The sequence below is a fragment of the Quercus lobata genome, chromosome 7 (genome assembly GCF_001633185.2).
Source record: "Quercus lobata isolate SW786 chromosome 7, ValleyOak3.0 Primary Assembly, whole genome shotgun sequence".
NCBI classification, from domain to species: domain Eukaryota; kingdom Viridiplantae; phylum Streptophyta; class Magnoliopsida; order Fagales; family Fagaceae; genus Quercus; species Quercus lobata.
Window position 1 is genome coordinate 16,512,067 of NC_044910.1, and position 13,856 is coordinate 16,525,922.

Consider the following 13,856-nt stretch of genomic DNA (forward strand, 5'->3'; position numbering starts at 1 on the left):
ATATCTCTTATTCAATAAAAAAACAGTGTCCCCATCAATTCAAGTCAAGCATTCCGAAGAGTCAAGACTCCGAGTGGCTTTCCCTGTTTATTTATAGGTTGTTTCTATCATCATTCTTTTATTATCTCTTGCAAGGCGATGTTATATATAGGAAAGTATTATTATATATAATATTTTTACAACAAATCATAAATGGTAAGTTAATAACATTTCTAATTTAAATATATCTACTTTTTTTTTTTTATTTGTTCATCAATAACAACCTGTCACATTGTAAAAGTGTTATGCAAATATTATTTCTCCTATATAAATAAGTAATATAACCCATCATATTTTCAGTTGCAACCATCTCTCTCTCTCTCTCTCTCTCTCTCTCTCTCTCACATAGATAATATGGAAGCTCACAAATTGAGAGGTGTTATGTATGGGCTAGCAGTAGTAGTCCCAGTGATAATGTTGCTTCAAAACCTAGTGTTGGGTGCAACAGATGAGTGTGTTTATTCGGGTATCATAAACCTTGGAGACTCGAATTCTGACACAGGAGGTTCATCAGCAGCATTTGGACAAGCCCCATATCCACATGGAGAGACCTTTTTCCATGCCCCTGTTGGTCGCTTATGTGATGGCCGTCTCATCATTGATTTTATAGGTTTTCTTTTTCTTTTTCTTTTTCTTTTATAATATTAATCTTTTAATTAGCACTATTTGATATACTTTGCACCATAGCAAATCACTCTTCAGAACCACCATTCAAAATTTCATAAATTTTTTTTTTTACAAGAAAATTTTCTTAACTTCAAATATATTGTATTTCTGTCAATTTGCATCGAGCACCAAGGCATGGTTTTTTATTTTATTTTAATAGCATTGACGACATAGGAGAAAATAGACTAAATAGTGTAGAAAGTAGAAAACACTTCTCATTTGTTTATTTATTTTAATAGCACTGACGGCATAGAAGAAAATAGATTTTTTTATTTTTTAAGAATAATAAGTATTTTAACTCACATAGAAGAAAGAGAAGATTTAAAAAAAATTAATAGTGGTATATATCTCAAAAAATCTAACTAGTGTAGAAAGCAAACACGCTTCTCATTTATTTTCCTTCTGTCAGAATTCACTAAAATAACATGGCCAAAAGTGAAAAATTATTAGGATTTATCAGTAAAAAAGAAGTGAGATATTTGCAAAAGAAAAAAAAAATAATGAAAGAAAGAAACGCCATGCTACTTTGGCTGTAGAGTGGAGACCACGTGAAGCGCATTTTGATTAGTTTATCTTTAAAGTTCTTTTAATCGGGACATCATCAACCGACACTCCGTATAAAAACAAGGAAAAACATAAATAAAGACCACCGCCAAGCCCCCATCTTTTGAAAGATATTATTTCAATATATTTTTACTTTGTAAATAACTACTCCCTGCACCATTAATTTATTTAAAAAGGAAATATTAATAATGGTAGGACTAATTTGTAATTTTTGATGAAATTAGAGGGTTGGCTGCTTAGATTAAAGTGTAAGAAGCATATTATAAACCAAGTAATAATTAGAAGACTCATATGTTAGGGAGATTTGGGATATTTGTTACAAATGCACATTTGAGTGCGGAATAATATTGGTTTTATATTTCTTCCTAACTATGTATGTCGCCAATAGTTTCTTACAAGGTGACCCACTTTTTGTATCCATTTTAATTTAGCTTTTTAAAAGTAAGAAGTAATGATATATGTCAGATATTTTAATGCTAAAAATAGTATCATCTTATTTGGTAAAAGTATTTAAATATAGTTTTTTTTTTTTTTTCAATTCATAAAATGGTGGGTCCCACATAGGGATGACAATTTTTCCCCGCCCCGCTTAACCCACCCCGCCCTACCTCTCCCTGTCCCCGCCCCGCCCCGCCCCGCATTACTAAAGATTATAATTGTAAATTTTTCATACCCTAAAACCCTACTATTTAAACAAACATATTAATATTAGCATATTTTATTCTACCCAATGTGATTCTCTGCTTTTATTTTGTTATGTGTTATACTATGAGGTTTTTATTTATTTATTTATTTTTAATGATTGTCTTGTTAAACACTTGGATATATTATTCAATTTTTTCTAAAAGTTGATTTGATTTGATGGGATAAATTTAGTTGTAATTTCAAGTATATTTTTATTAATGAAATAGGTTTCATTAAAAAAAATTGTACTAATTGTAGGGAAAATTAACAAAAAGTAGAGTTTTACGGGGTGGGGCAGGACTTCGTGGGGCCCCAAGGGGCGGGGATGGGGTGAGAAAGTATTCCCCGTCATGCAGGGCGGGGCGGGGATGGGGCAAGACAAAACCATGCAGGGCGGGGACGAAGACCCCATCCTTCGGCCCTGCCCTGCCCCATTGCCATCCCTAGTCCCACACTTGAATTTATTTATTTATTTTATTTGAGAAACACACACACACACATATATATGAGGAAGGGGATGAAATAAAGAAATATACTCACACGCCAACACCAAAACTGTATGAATTGAATTTATTGTTTGGCTAATATTTTCTAAATACAATTTTCAAAAAACTATATCCTTTTTTCCCGATTTAGAATAGGATCTTGAAAACAGTTTTTTTTTTTTTTTTTTTTTTTGAGAGTCGGATTTTGAAAACAGTTAAAGGAGTGTTTTCAAGATATAGAAAATATTTATAATGACCCCACATAACTCTTTTATCTATTAAAATAATGGACCCCACATAACTCTTTTATCTATTAAATTAAGGAGCTTATCTTTATCCCAAAAAATTCACACCCTTTAAAAAAAATTTAAAAAATTAATCTATAGATTTTACACATTGCTTTTTGTAATTTTTTTTTTAAAAATCTCAAAAATAGAAATGGTCTCCCAAACAAATTTTTTTTTTTAGTATTTTGAAGATCGTTGGGAGCCAAACATGTAAAATATAAAAATTATTATCTAAAAACTAGTTTCAAGTTCAATTTTTTGAAAATTGTTTTTATATTGTTTTGAAAACAAAAACAAAATTCCTCCTATCAATCAGACCTCTAAGCATTGTGTTAGACATATTGGATTAAAATTAATTGGAGTGGGAGAAATGAAAGAAAGTGTATTTAAAAAAAAAAAAAACTAATTTAAGGACGAAAACGAATTTTTAAACAAAGTTTAGGGGGGCAAAAACAATAACTTGTCCTTTTATGTTACATTGGTTCAATGAGATACCTAATGGCTTTCTATTTTCTAATAAGGTAACAAATTAAAATCCTATAATTTCAAAAGAAACAAATTAAACTTTCAACTTATATTAAAATTTAAACACAGTTTTGTTCCACTTAAATGGTTTGAGGTTTAATTTGTTAAGATTTGAAATTTTAGGATTCAATTTGTTATTTTTGAAACTATAAGATGTAATTTGTTACTTTTTAAAACTTCATAATTTAAATTGTTACTTCATAAACTATAAGGTTTAATTTGTTACACTCTTAAACTATAAGATTTAAATTTAAATTTTCTTAATTATCGACTTTTATAACGTTTACTTATTTGATTGGGGTATTTCAGCTGAGAGCCTAGGACTACCATATTTGAATGCTTTCCTTGATGCTGTTGGATCCAACTTCACTCATGGGGTCAACTTTGCTACTGCTGGATCCATCATATTACCCCAAACTAGAACTCTTAAGCAAAGTGGTTTTAGTCCTATCTCTTTGGATGTTCAGTGGGCTCAATTCAATGATTTCCATCGTAGAACCCAAATTTTTTGTCAAAAAGGTAATGAAATTCACATTTTGGTTCAATTTTACATGCTTATGCTTTACTAATAATAAAATCAATGGCATTCTTATTATGAATCTTTTGGATGCTGCCTTGCCTAGAAAGCATTTTTCAGGAATTATTGCCCAAGCCAGAATTATTTTCTCGTGCTTTATATACAATCGATATTGGTCAGAATGATTCGACATCATCCCTTTTCCTTAACAAGTCTACCGATCAAGTTAAAGCAGTTGTTCCTGTAATTATGGATCAGTTCAAAAATATCGTTAAGGTATGCGGATATAATGTTTTTGAATCATGATTGATGCTTTATATATAGACCTACTCGTGTGAAAAATATTTTAACTCTCCAAATTGGTTTGGATGAATGCTTTTCGGTGGGTTTTAATTAGCTCAATTGGTGAATAAGGGATTTAAGGATCAATTCCTGCTTATACCAAAATTAATTGGCATTTTGATCTAAATATAAAAACTATCATCGAGAGCAGACGTTATAGGTTAAAATTATCTATACAAATAAATAAATAAATAAAAAAAACGAATACTTCCATCATATAAAATATATATATATATATATATATATAGATAGATCGTGAATGAATGGGTCTTTATTATTATAAGTGACGTTGAGATCATGTTAGCTTTATTTTGGGTTAGGAATAGAATATGTTAAAATTGAAGTTAAATGATTAAATTTATCATTTTCCAATCCTTTAATTTTTTTTACAAGAATTAGTAATTTTAAATAAATAAATAATAAAGAATCTCACATGTTAGAATTATGAATAAAATTTTAAATTCAAGATGATTTTCTTGTAATGGTTTAGGATTTTGAGAGATTTCATTTATCTCAATGGAAAATTGATTTTGATGTACTTTAATTAAATGTACATGGTTGGTATATATATATATATATGGTCAAGGAGAAAGGTCATTCTGGATACATAATACGGGTCCCGTTGGTTGTTTGGCGTACGTATTGGTACGACTGCCAGTCGAAGCCGAACAATTGGACCATTTTGGATGTGCAACTCCTTTCAATGATCTTGCTCAACATTTCAATAGTAAATTAAAAGAAGCTGTTGTTCTACTTCGAAAGGATCTTCCACTTGCTGCATTCACCTATGTTGATGTTTACTCGGTGAAGTACAATCTCTTTACTCAAACAAAGAAACTTGGTAAGCCCTCCATATATCCCCCATAAATGAATAAATGATATGATATGATTTTTGAGCTTTCTCAATTTTCAATTCTCAATTTCCAATTTCTTGGCTTATATAACTATTCTCTCGTCTAATTTTATAATTTGTTGATTTGTGTAATGGTGAGTAGTCATTATAAAGTGATGGGTCGTATTAGACATAAAATATTCACTATTTCTAATCACATAAGCCAACAAATTGTGAAATTGAATATTTAATTGGTTGTATTTCTAGAAATATTCATTGACTTATTCTAATAATGTTAAGCAAGAGACCTCATGTATACTAATTAAGGATACCTTTTGAGTTAGAAATTAAGATGGTAAAATAACTAATTAAGGATTGGGAAGCACATGATTCCAAATCTTCTTTCCCACAAGGGAACATCCACCACAGCATTTTTCCTTTTACAATCATCAACTTTCTTACCTCCTCAATCGGTTGGCTAACTTTAATCTTTAAGTGGAAAATTATTGTGTACTTTTGGAGTACCATAAATGCGTACTCCCTTCTCTCACATGAATGGTGGGTCCCACTAATTAAATTCATGGGGGACCCACCATTCATGTGAGAGAAGGAAATACGCATTTATGGTACTTGAGGAGTAACTAATAATTTTCCTCTTTAAGTAGCCTCACTTGATTTTGATTTTCAAAGACTTTTAATACTTTAACCATTACATTTTTTTTTTTTTCTCAGATCCTTTTCCCTCTCGAGTAAGTTATAATGTAATATTACATGCATCATAATGCATTAGCCAAATGGACAGTCAATTCTTTGTTGGAAAGTGAATTGCTTGGGAGGTGGTGGGGTGCTCTCTCGGTGATACACTATTTTATTTTGATTCATGACTTCGTAATTGGTTGGTTTTTTTTGTTTTCTGGGGGATTTGTTGGTTTCTTTCATGTTTTCTTAATTTCTTGTTCAATGTACGTAATTGGGTTATACTCTTATCTTTCTCTTGATATATATGGTTTCTATTAAGAAAAAAATGATACTAAGTACCTTATTGACACTATGTTCATGAAAGATTAAATAATAAATGATATATATAGTTTTTTATATTTTTGATAAGGAGTTGAACTATAAGATTCTTGATAATGTGTAATGTCTAGATCAAGGGAGTCGATTTCGTACCGTACCGGCCGGTATATACCGTATTGGCAAGCAAACCGATACATATGACCCTCCTGTTTCGTACCGAAAAAAATACCGACCGTATAGTCATGTACCAGCCGTACCGGCCAATTTTGGGCAATACCGGCCGGTACTAAGCATACTACGGGCCGGTACAGAAAAAAAGTTTTTTTTTTTTTTTTTTTTTAAGTTTTGTAATTTTTGAATTTTTGTTAGGGCAGAATAGTAACTTATTTGCATTAACTTATTAATATTATTTGTTTTCTTAGTATGCAATGGTAACTTTTAAGCTTTCTATTTTTCATATTGTGTTTTTTTTTTTCTTTTAATTGATACTAAAGTCCAAAACCATGAATAATTAGTTCTGAATTGAGGAAATGTTTTATGGTAAACTTTTATATTTATTATAATATATATATACACGCACACACGCACACATACATACATATTTATATATATATATATATATATATATATATATATATAAAATAGCAGTAAACTTGAAATGGTACATCGGTATCCGAAATATATCGTATCACTGGCCAAACCGGTACAGCCTCTGGTACGGTATTGACTCCCTTAGTCTAGATTAAGTTATATAATTAATTCTTCTTAAAAAAAGGTTATATAATTAATTGCAGTGTGTAATTCTTAACTTTAATATATTATATATATATATATATATATATATATATATATATATTATACTACTACAAATTAAATATAATTTTCTAGTCCAAACCGAATTTATGAAGAATTATTGATTTCATAATTTTCAAAGATTTAGTGGAACTTGTAAATAATTTTAATTATTATAGATCCAAAGTTAAGCATTACAAGTTCCTTGAAAGCCAAATAAAATAAACTTAATTCAATCAGAGCTCGTGGTAGTAAGGGAAAATTGGAAATTGACACTAGTTTAACTGGAAGTCACATCTAAGTTGAACATTTTTTTTTTATAATTTTTTTATGTTAGTATCAATATCTTTGTTTGTAACTATATATAACATGAAATTTTCAGGGTTTAAGGAATCACTGAAAACTTGTTGTGGTTATGGAGGCAAGTTAAACTACGACAAGGATGTGGTATGTGGAGCGACTAAAAAGGTGAAGGGCAAAGAAGTTTTAGTGGCGAAAGCATGCAAAGATCCATCAGTTTGGATTAACTGGGATGGTTTCCACTACACTGAGGCCGCTAACAAATATGTTTTTGATCAAATAGTTGGTGGTTCATTTTCTGATCCACCCATTCCAGTCAAATTGGCCTGCCATAGGCATTAATTTAAGCAGGGTTACCATATTTGCATGTGAGGTTTCTATTAATCTCATATTTTGAAAGCCTCGTTAGAAATAAATAAAAAATAAATGCTAAAGGTATTTTAAATTCTTCACAATATAATATGACAATAACTGCAATTGATGATGAACTTTAATAACATAATTAATGAATATTTGAATTATTTTTTTGTGATTAGTAACATGGTACTTTGTAAGCCTATAGCAAAATAACTTGTAAAAGAATCTGCCAATGACCACCTTGCTAAGACGTGCAACTTCGTTAGCATTCTTGTACACCCAATTAAACTCCAGCAGCTCAAATCTTGCATATAGCAATCTGACCTCATTGAAAAATTAGCAATTCTCCAATGCACTAATTTGGATTTGTTGGTCATTGCCTCGACACAATTTTTGGAATCATCCTCAATTACCAGGTTCTTAAGCTGCATTTGACTGGCTAATTCCACAGCACACATAGAAAGCTTTGGCTTTCGCTTGGACAGGGACTTTACTTTAGTATTCACTGTTTTTGAGCAAGGCTAATACCAATTTCCCTCTCTATCTCTAGCTATCCCACCACAAGACTTGGTCCAAGGGCACATATAGGAGCTAGGCATCATACGTGACTTTCTTATCAAGTTAATGTAACATGACACAAAATGACCATGACAATATATAAGAGGTCTTCAAATTATAAAAATATATATATAATAATAATAATAATAATTTAAAAAAAAAAAAAAAAAAAAAAAAAACTCGTTCATGAGCCCCAGATGTCTCAGGCATACACTACACACACTACACATTAAGGCAAGGTTGTCATTGGGAACAATGTTCTATCCTAGAATGTGGTAGGAAGATAAGAAAAGCGAAGATAAAAACATTAATGAAAGTCTATATATATTGACACAATACAGTTCATACATATAAGAAAATACCTAAACCTGCTACAGAATGTTTTGTGGGCAACGACTATGATACAGTCAAAGACACAATTACGAAGTGGGTATTATCCCCTAACTCATGAATCAAACTTCTAAGTTTCTCAATGACTTCGTGCTCTCTCAAGAATGGCATGCACCCACTATTATATTATTCTCATATGAAATATTTTCAATTTCATTCATATGTGAATCTTCTAAACTAAAATTCACTCTCCTGAATAAGACAAATAAATAGTTTATTTCCAGTATCCTGCTAGGACCTCTTTTGGGAGATGCTTCATTGGAAAAGCATCTCTACCCAAAATAGGTAGTAAATCGGCTGGGACCATTTGATTCATGCTAGAGGAATTGGTAGAAAGAGACCCAAGGTTTTACCATTCAAAGGAGAGAGAGAGGTACACAGTAGAATGAGATAGGTGAGAGTTTGTCATGGGATAGGTAGTGGAAGAGAGAGAAAATGTTGCACATGCTCAGAGGTAGCGAAGGTTAAACTCATAAGGCTAGAAGGGCAATGGGCACTTCTGAAGAGCGTTTGCAGCAGAGAAAAATAGTTGGTGAGTAACGAGGGTAAAAGAGAGAAATCACACAAGCATAATTTGGTATATAAATAGGAACAGTGCCCATAAAAGGAACAAGGATAGTGACTTAGGCAATCTAAACAAAGAATTGAAAGAGAAAGAAGAGAGAAAAGGGAAAGAGTGAAGTGAGACTTAGAAAAAATAGAAGAGTGACTATGGCAAAAACACCAAAATAGGCAAATTTTTTCCATCCCTCGTTTAGTAAATCCACTCTTTGTAATCTAATTGGACAAAAAGTAGCTATCCTAACCCATCTTCCAAAGTGCATAATTTTATGACCTAATAGGGCAATAAAATTATATAAGTTGGAGTTTGGGCTCTCTTTAGCTCACTTTCTGCGAAGACTCCTTTTCATATTATGATTTTGCTACTCTAACCATGCTTAACCGCTGACAAATTATTTAGACCGACTTTTCTGCTATAACATATATATATATATATATATATACATATTGTTTTGTTATCTTTTTGGGGTGTCTTGTCTTGTGCACAGACTGGCTTTGAGCATATTCCACGGAGATAACGAGTTAGGCCCAACTCTCCTACTCACTACAAAAAGCCTTAGCCTAAAAGCATAGAAGGCCCCTACAAATGTCTTGTGAATACCAACATGTCCAATGATTCCTAAGTAAATATTTCTCATGAAGGGATCCCTGTTCCTTTTGTATTTTACGAATAAGTAATGACAAATACATTGTAAATGATATTACATAAATCTTACGAAATTAATATTTTATCAATTATAAGAAGGAAAAAAAATGTTATACACAAAAATTAATCCATACATTTATTTGTTATAGTGTCTAACTCTATGAAACTTTCCTTTATGAAAAATAATAAAGGTTGGAGTTTTATGCAGGGAAATGTTATATCCACAATATTTTCACAATAAATTTTAAGTGGCAGGTTATTATTGGCTATTAATGGTGGAAAAAAAAAAGTAAATTTAAGTGGTGGGTTCAAATTAGAACCAATAACAACTTACTATCTAAGATTTGTTGTGAAATTATTATGAAAATATTGAAAACGTAACACTTCTCTTTTATGCATTTATGAGAATTGAGTAATTTTAACACCACTCCATTTTTCAAACTATCCAATATGGCAAACTATAAACTCACCACATTCTACCCACTACTCATAAATTTAGGTTAAAATGCAAAATTCACCACCAAAATTCATATTAGTAATTTAATTTTGCTTCAGTTCATTTCAACCATCTAAGTTTCAAGTTTATTCAATTAAGACTTTTTTATCAACTTTAGCTAAATGTTGCAATTAATTGTACAAATTTTTTATTTTTTTTTTCAAAACTTTTAAATTAAAAAAAAAAAAATCCAATTAATGGTTAAAAATATTTTTTAGAATAAGTGAGCAAAGTTTAGGGTAGTGAATTTTCCGCTTCCTTTGAGGCTTGGGTTATACAGGAGGAACCACCATTAGACGCATGACGCGAAAGAAACGTATAAAAATAAAAATACTCCAGACCGAACTAGCTAGCTAGCCTTAATGCCTTAGCCGTCGACACACTCTGAAAAGTCACACACCCCACCACCTGTTCGACGAAATTCCCCAACGAAATGGAGTCAAGCATTCTTGAATCGATCGGCGTCGAGATCATCGGAGTGATGTCCCCAGTCTCAATCTGCATGTTTTTGGTAGTCCTCTTGGTCTATTCCCTCTCTCCTTCCAACCCCTTTTCTTCTCCCTCCGTTCCCATTCGCACAGCAGCCAATCTCGTCTACCTCGAGACCCCATCTGACTCCGCTACCCAAAAGCTCGAAGGATCTCTCTTGAACGCCTTGGTCTTCGTCATCCTCATCGCCGTCGTCACTTTCCTCTTGGTCGTCCTCTACTACTATAACTTCACCAATTTCTTGAAAAACTACATGCGCTTCTCTGCTTTCTTTGTTTTGGCCACTATGGGTGGCTCGATATTCCTCTCGATCATTCAACATTTCTCGATACCGGTTGATTCCATCACTTGTTTCTTGCTGCTTTTCAACTTTACGGTTGTGGGTGTGTTGTCAGTTTTCTCAGGTGGGATACCCATAATCTTGAGACAAGCGTATATGGTTTCTTTGGGGATAATTGTTGCCACTTGGTTTACGAAATTGCCTGAATGGACTACCTGGGCTTTGTTGGTAGCATTGGCTGTGTATGATTTGGTGGCAGTGTTGGCCCCCGGTGGACCTTTGAAGCTTTTGGTCGAATTGGCTTCAAGTCGGGATGATGAATTGCCGGCGTTGGTTTACGAGGCTAGACCGGTCGTGTCGAGGAGTCGGGGGTCGAATTTGGGGCTTTTGGTTGGTGGGGTTTCGGACTCTGGTTCGGTTGAGCTGCAGGCGGTTAACGAGAGCGAAAACCACCGGCCGACTACTAATGAAGGGGAGAGTTTCCCATTGGTGAGTCATTCACGGGAACGGCATTCGTTTAGCAGTGAATCCTCGGAACATTCGACTGTAGTTGTGTCTTGTGATCGAGTGCAGAATCGGGAGCCTGAGATTGTTGTTGATGAGGAGATGTCTCCCCTTGTTGAGATGATGGGATTAGGGAATGAGAGAGAGCAGCAGACGAGGAGGGATAATGTGGAAGTGCGTGGTGGTGGTGGTGGTAGTGATAGAGGTATTAAACTTGGCCTTGGAGACTTTGTTTTCTATAGTGTTCTTGTAGGCAGAGCTGCAATGTATGATCTTATGACAGTGTATGCTTGTTACCTTGCAATTATTTCGGGACTTGGCTGCACTCTTATTTTGTTATCAGTGTGCCATCGAGCTCTGCCTGCCTTGCCTATTTCGATTGCATTGGGTGTTGTTTTTTACTTCCTGACTCGGTTATTAATGGAGCCTTTCGTGGTCGGGACAGCAACAAATTTGATGATGTTTTGATTGTCCATTTTCGAGAGACCAATTAAATGTTAAAGAAACACTGATATGTCTTGGTACGCTTGAGATTTGAATTCAAGGTGAAAGGTATTACCCTCTAATTTTTCACTCCTTTGTGATTAGAAATAGTGAAGCAACTTTTTAGACCATTTGGTGATGAATTGAAATGTAAGTTGATTGGCCTCAAGGGTCTTACTTCTATAAAATCTATAACATTTTGTCATACTGCAATGTTTGGCGGATGTCTTTCTTATTAAATTTTTGTGGTAACTGAGATATGTAGGAAGTGAAGCATAGAGAACTGATATATGTATTTTTCGTGTATTCTAAATGACCATCTCACATTAGAAAAGGAAGGAGTGGTGTCTAAAATACTTCCTCCATCGCCTATGTAGGGTAGGATATCTACATGCATAAATGGCACCATGAAGTTAGGCTACAGATAACATTATACTCATATATTTGGGGATGGGGAAGATTCAATGAGCAGTGAGCACATCAGGAACTCTATACTCCAGTTTCTATGATTCAAAAGCCTATTTTCCTCTTGTAAATAACTGTTGAGATTTTATTTCTTGTAGTGACAAAAATTAAACAAAATATGATCTAATAGAAAGATAGCAGGAGTGCCAGACATAAATAATTAAATATATCAAAGTATGGAAGATGCATCGCTAACTATCACAGGTTCTAATGAAACTCTTATGCAGAATGTACCTGGACCTCTCACTTCTGAGTAAATCTACATTGTAACAGTATCTTCCAGTTAGTAATTGGTTATGTGTGTAAATGTGCTTTACAATTCTTCAATTCTATTGAACGCTACATTTAATTTTGTTAACCCATGGGGAGCTCATGACCTTATTTGATAAATCACATATTCATGTTTTAGAGCCCTATCCATTTTCAAGTAGAGCAGATAAAGATTAGTCATTTGGTAGTTTTCACATATATTGCTATCCTTTTTGTAGTGTTCAGATATTGATGTTATGACCTTCATATGTACCTTTGCAGATCCATGCATATAGAGATCCAGTAATTCCTGTTTGTTTTAGATTAAATAAACTAAATATATTTACAAATTATAAGCACTAATAGATACTTATATTCTCATATTACCCTAAGAAAGAATTTCTAGGATTGGTATTGGTATATGTGCACTAGTCTAGTGTTTACTCTTTAAATTTTTATGTGTAGCTAATCGTTGGTGTTGATTATTATCTGTTATCAATGACTATGAGTACTCAATTGGGTACGACTTTAACCATGATCCAAGAAGAAAAAAATCTACTTATTTATGTAAACATTTTTCCAGAGTTTTAAAGTGTTGTAATGGTCATCACTTGGTGCATGACTTTGAATAACATAACATTTATGCTGGATTTGCATCTTGCAAACTGCTATTGAAAAAGAAAAAGGAAAGGAAGAATAAACTGCTGCTTGCCAAGTTTCACAAGTGGCATCTCTCCTGTATATAATTGGTCTTAACTAGAATTTGGCATCCTCCTTGTGGTTGACATCATTGCCAGAGTTGGATTAAATGTAAAAATAATCTCATACCATGATGGATCAAATGTGTGATCCATTGAGTTAATCTCAAAATTAATTGGGCTAAGGCTTTAGATTGAAGTTCTATTTCTGGTTAAATTATTTTCTCTGCTATTACCATATACTTATTTGAGTGCTAACTGTCATTTCTTAAACTCCTATCCATTAAAAGTCTCAAAACATAATTAAAGTTTGCTCATAAATTTTATAAATTTGTCAATAGTTGTCATGCATAAAAAATGATATCGCATATATTAGGGCATTTTATAATGGATGTTTTATTTGATGATGATACTAAGATTAAAAAATAAAAATAAAAAATAAGAGAAAGAAAATAATGATAAAACAAATTAGCACTATTATCTTGTCATTACCAAGCTATAATCATCCAATACAAAATTACCAAGATTGTATTATAATGGCTGAAACAATTTTTTTCTAGCAAAAGAAAAAAAAAATCACATGCACAAAAAACAAAACAGAACAGAACTTTACAAAAGGAGGGAGAGAGG

At 32.7% G+C, this 13,856-nt stretch overlaps 2 protein-coding genes across 2 annotated transcripts in view; both read left to right on the forward strand.

Moving 5' to 3' along the window:
* Nucleotides 1-7,392, forward strand: part of LOC115951674 (GDSL esterase/lipase At3g26430-like) — an 18,346-nt gene extending 10,954 nt beyond the window's left edge. Inside the window, exons 2-6 of the mRNA XM_031068834.1 lie at nucleotides 340-649; nucleotides 3,560-3,769; nucleotides 3,874-4,044; nucleotides 4,681-4,950; nucleotides 7,133-7,392. Of these exons, the coding sequence (XP_030924694.1) occupies nucleotides 340-649; nucleotides 3,560-3,769; nucleotides 3,874-4,044; nucleotides 4,681-4,950; nucleotides 7,133-7,392 (1,221 nt within the window). The remainder of the gene's footprint in view (nucleotides 1-339; nucleotides 650-3,559; nucleotides 3,770-3,873; nucleotides 4,045-4,680; nucleotides 4,951-7,132) is intronic.
* Nucleotides 7,393-10,345: 2,953 nt separating this feature from the next.
* On the forward strand, nucleotides 10,346-12,024 carry LOC115951294 (presenilin-like protein At1g08700). The gene has a single exon (XM_031068485.1). The coding sequence runs from the start codon at nucleotides 10,492-10,494 to the stop codon at nucleotides 11,797-11,799; it is 1,308 nt and encodes a 435-aa protein (XP_030924345.1). The 5' UTR covers nucleotides 10,346-10,491; the 3' UTR covers nucleotides 11,800-12,024.
* Nucleotides 12,025-13,856: the final 1,832 nt, after the last annotated feature.

Coding starts and splice junctions, on each gene's coding strand:
- LOC115951294 (XM_031068485.1), top strand. CDS start 10,492: ATGGAGTCAAGCATTCTTGAATCGATCGGCGTCGAGATCATCGGAGTG.